The sequence below is a fragment of the Narcine bancroftii genome, chromosome 6 (assembly GCF_036971445.1).
Source record: "Narcine bancroftii isolate sNarBan1 chromosome 6, sNarBan1.hap1, whole genome shotgun sequence".
Lineage (NCBI taxonomy): Eukaryota > Metazoa > Chordata > Chondrichthyes > Torpediniformes > Narcinidae > Narcine > Narcine bancroftii.
Window position 1 is genome coordinate 2756501 of NC_091474.1, and position 4378 is coordinate 2760878.

At 55.8% G+C, this 4378-nt stretch overlaps 1 protein-coding gene across 1 annotated transcript; it reads right to left on the reverse strand.

Annotated features, from left to right (window-relative positions):
• Positions 1-271: 271 nt before the first annotated feature.
• LOC138735609 (protein snail homolog Sna-like) lies at positions 272-4378 on the reverse strand. The gene is made up of 3 exons (XM_069883673.1): positions 3473-4378; positions 2819-3331; positions 272-1202 (listed from the first exon to the last, which is right to left on the reverse strand). Exons 1-3 carry the CDS (start codon positions 3549-3551, stop codon positions 1021-1023), a joined length of 774 nt encoding a protein of 257 aa, XP_069739774.1. The 5' UTR covers positions 3552-4378; the 3' UTR covers positions 272-1020.

A 4378-nucleotide genomic window follows, 5' to 3' on the forward strand; every position in this document is an offset into this window, starting at 1 on the left:
GCTGGAGAAAGGGGAAGGCATGAAAGGATACAAATGTGAGCATTTCCTTTAATTTTTCTCAGTGAAACCTATTGAAATTAATGTCTTTTTCCAAGAAGCCATTTTGCTTTTTAATCAGTAAAATACTTGAATCCACAATGTCGAAAGCTTAATAACATAACACTAAAATATTATTTGGGTTGTTTCTAGCTTGGCTATGGCTTTATCCAAATTTAGCAGAAAGAGCGCCTACTGAATTACTTTTTTAATCAATGAATTACTTCACATTCCGTTGAATGTAAAAAATTTTATTATTCTTTATATAATGTACATGTTAAAGTCTTAGCAATACAAAACTGTCACGTGAAAAAATTACAGTATACAAAGAGCAATACCAGTGTACCCTTGTAATGTAAACAAATATATATGTGACAATTTGTGTACACTGTATAGAAAAAAAGATGCATTCACCAGGCACCTGTCAATAGCCATAAAAAGTCTTTTGGCACACACCTGTCAATAGTCAGGCATTGATCTAAGCCCTGCATTGTAGCATGTGACAACTGCTTGCCATTCGTTACACTTCCACTGAAAAGCAGTTGTTAAGGTTCCTATTAACAGGTGCTTCAGCACACAGCTCGCCTGTAAACAGGAATTTTGTTTCAAATAGCAAGCCGTGTCTGTTAAGCCCATTGCACAAATCATTGCAAGGCTTCATTGTTCCACTGAGAACATTTTATGTCAGCGGCCCTCATTTACCATTTTATTGCATAGTTACACCATAAAAACAGTCTCCCTGTTTGGTGGTTTAGACTGAAATGTTCTTGACATCGCTTAAGGTACCCCTAAAAGAGCCAGCCTGTTCTGTCCTCCCTCCCCAAAAGGTGGTAACTTTGATTTGTAAAACTGGAATGTTCATATCGATGTTGTAATCATAATAAATAAAAATCAGCACGAGAAGGCCAACATAAAAAGATTCAGTCTTTGACCAATGGGCCGAAATGCCACACAGAACATGTGGTTTTGAACGAGCCATCTTTCTCAGCGAGCTGCACAGCATCCTGTTTCTTCGTGTTTGTGAAGAAGGGACATTCTGGAGAAAGTCTTGGAGCAGTTTTTGCATTGGTACTTCTTCACATCTGAATGGGTCTGCAGATGGGCTCTGAGGTTGGATCGGTCTGCAAATGCTCTGTTGCAGTGAGGACAGGAAAAGGGCTTCTCTCCTTTTAATGTGGAAAAGACAACTGCGTGAGTTTTCAGAGAAAATTGGTGCTTCCAAGTGTTTCTTAACTTTATAACAATCTACTTGAAAAGCTCATTAATGACCTATCCCTTCTATTTTACTCATGATAAGTAATTCTTTTTTTTCAAAATGACAGGTGGCTGAAAGAGCAAAGAGGTCACGGAGTAGACACACAGTCTAAGAAGCACAGAACAGACTCCAAGAGTCCTGGGCTCAGCACATCCGGATTGTGGGGCACGTTGGACAATTTAACAGCACTTTGGCGAACCCACACTCAATGTTAAATCTACAAGCAACTTTCCTCAAGTAAGAAAAATGTTGGAACCAAACTAAGGGACTGACGAGGGAACCATTGACAAGCAAACGGGGGGGGGGGGGGGGGAGTGTTCTGTAATTCCTTTGAGGGTATTTGGCGTTCGTTAAGAAGGTGTGAAATCAACAACAAAAGTAGAAACGAACCGATGCCAAAGGCTGATCAATAGACGTGGAGAGGCTGCATTGTGAACAGTGATCCTTCTTGCATTTCAAACTGATGGCCCCGAAAGGTGACAGCTGGAGTCTGTCGCTGGGTCGTCTGCAATGCACTGTAACAGGTGCACTGGACAGAGCGCAGAGCTTCGTCAATGCACCTGCCCCGTCTCTGTCAGTCATTCACATGGCAGGACAACACCACCACTCAGAAAGAATTAAGTGGTGAAACGAAGATTCACAACAGGGTCTTTTTGTTTCCCACTAACAACATCCTCTTTGAGCTGGTGGGGAGGGGGGAGGGATGGGGGGGAGAGGGGAGGGGAGGGGGGTGGGGGGGAGGGATGGGGGGGGTGGGGGTGGGGGAGGGGTGGGGGGAGGGGGGAGGGGAGGGGAGGGGGTGGGGGGGAGGGGAGGGGGTGGGGGGGAGGGGAGGGGGTGGGGGGGAGGGGAGGGGGTGGGGGGGAGGGGAGAGGGGAGGGGGTGGTGGGGGGGAGGGATGGGGGGTGGAGGTGGGGAAGGAGAGGGGAGGGGGGTGGGGGTGGGGGAGGGTTGGGGGGTGGGGGGGAGGGGGTGGGGGGAGGGGAGGGGAGAGGGGAGGGGGTGGTGGGGGGAGGGGGTGGGGGGAGGGGAGGGGAGAGGGGAGGGGGTGGTGGGGGGAGGGGGTGGGGGGAGGGATGGGGGGGTGGGGGTGGGGAAGGAGAGGGGAGGGGGGTGGGGGTGGGGGAGGGTTGGGGGGTGGGGGGAGGGGAGGGGAGAGGGGAGGGGGTGGTGGGGGGAGGGGGTGGGGGGGAGGGATGGGGGGGTGGGGGTGGGGAAGGAGAGGGGATGGGGGGTGGGGGGGAGGTGGGGGGGTGGGGGGGGACACAGTCTGGGAAGCCACCAACCATGGAGGGCTTTTGTCCGGAATCAAGTTACCGACCAGAGCAAGTTTCCTTCACTTATGAGATTGGCCAATCTGACTTAAGCAGAGGGATGTTTCCCATCTATTATGAAAGATCCCCGAGACGTGGCGAAGATGAGCAGAGATTGGGAACATGCTGCCGGCTGGAGTGGTGCTGGTGCCCCCCCCCCCCCCCCCCCCCACCCCGCCCGCCCGCGCCGGTGCCCTCCTCGCCCTCCACTCACCGGTGTGGGTGCGGATGTGCCCCTGGAGCAGCCACGGCCTGGAGAAAGCCTTGCCGCAGATCTTGCAGACGCAGGGCAGCGTGTGACTCCTGATGTGCATCTTCAGCGCTCCCAGGCTGACATACTCCTTGTCGCAGTACTTGCAGTTGAAGGACTTCCTGGCCTGGAGGTCGCAGTGCAGCTGCTTGTGCTTGGACAGGCCGGCGAAAGTCGAGTAGGACTTGGTGCACTGGTGACACTGGAATTTCTCCGCCTCCGTGGCCGACGAGTCGGGGCTCGGAGGGTCCGAGGTCTTGCCGTCCTCCTCCTCGCTCGATAAGGATGCCAGGTCGTGAGGCTGGCGCCGTTTCGCGTTGTCCGCCGCCGGGGAATCGAGCTTCTCGCCCTGGATGCCAGCCGAGCAGAAGCCGGGGTCCCAGACGAGGGCGGGGTAATAGGCGGCGGAGCGGAGGATCTCGGGCTGAGGGATGGCGGGGACCGGGTACCTCTCATCCAGGAAGGGGGAGATGAGCACTGAAAGAAAGGGCAGAGTCGTTACGGAGACGAGCTGGTGCAGCGCCAGAGTGGGGAAAGGGACGCGTGCACGGTGGACCCCCCCCCCCCAACCCCGGCCGGACGTCCCGTCCCCGCCCCCCCGGCCGGGCGCTCCCTTACCTGTCTGGCTGTCCAGCTCGCCGTAATTGGGCTTCTTACTGGTGGAAAAATGCTTCTTGATCAGAAAGGACCGCGGCATCTTGACCGTCCGGCTGCCTGAAGACCCCCAAGTGCCGGCGGAGAGCGGAGTGTCCCTCCTCACGCAGGGAGTTCACGAGTGGAAAGGCTGCGCGATCTGGTGTAAATATTGGGGGCTGGAGCCGCTCGGAGGAGGAGGGCGAGCTCATGTCGGTCCCACCGCCGTCCAATCGGATCGAGGCACTGGGGAAGCGAGAGACGAGGAGGGGCTTCGGCGTCAGGCTCGGCTCCCCCCAGGGGTCTGCACAAAGCCGCCGAGCCCAGGACGGCGGTGGAGCCCGACGGGCCGAGCGAAGCCCACGGTTCTGCACCCGGGCCACGGGGCGAGAGTGAGAAGGAACTGCCCGCCACCTCAGCGAGGCCAAACCACGCGGAGCGGAGCTGAAAAGACCCCAAACCCCGCTGGGCTGGACTTTCTTTTGACATGGGAAGCGGTTAATGCGACCGGAAGGCTGCGGGCGAGCTGGAGCTCCGGGGATGAAGCAGCGCTCTTGTCTTGACCCGAGCCCCAGTTCGGCGGATCTCCCGGCCGGTCGGTCGTCCCTCGGGCTCCCACCGATGGCTGGGCGCCTCCAGCCTCGGTCCATGTCGGGGTGCAGGGCGCGACTTCAGCTGCCAATTCCCTCCTCTTCAAAGTGAGAGATTCTTCTCCAAGTGCTTCTTTTCGTTGCCTCTCAAACACGCGCAGCCACCAAACGGTCCGCGCTGGGGACAGAATCGCTCTCTTAACCAGGGCTCGGGACATGCAGTGACGGGACATGAAGGGCTCGGGACATGAAGGGCTCGGGACATGAACGGCTCAGGACATGAAGGGCTCGGGACATGAAG

What these genes read in the sequence shown, in the direction of transcription:
- LOC138735609 (XM_069883673.1), bottom strand. Translation starts at nt 3,551, where the DNA reads ATGCCGCGGTCCTTTCTGATCAAGAAGCATTTTTCCACCAGTAAGAAG. An exon ending in CGAGCTGGACAGCCAGACAG is followed by an intron (nt 3,332 to 3,472) that starts GTAAGGGAGCGC and finishes CCTTTCTTTCAG; the next exon opens with TGCTCATCTCCCCCTTCCTG. An exon ending in GCACATCCGCACCCACACCG is followed by an intron (nt 1,203 to 2,818) that starts GTGAGTGGAGGG and finishes CCACATTAAAAG; the next exon opens with GAGAGAAGCCCTTTTCCTGT.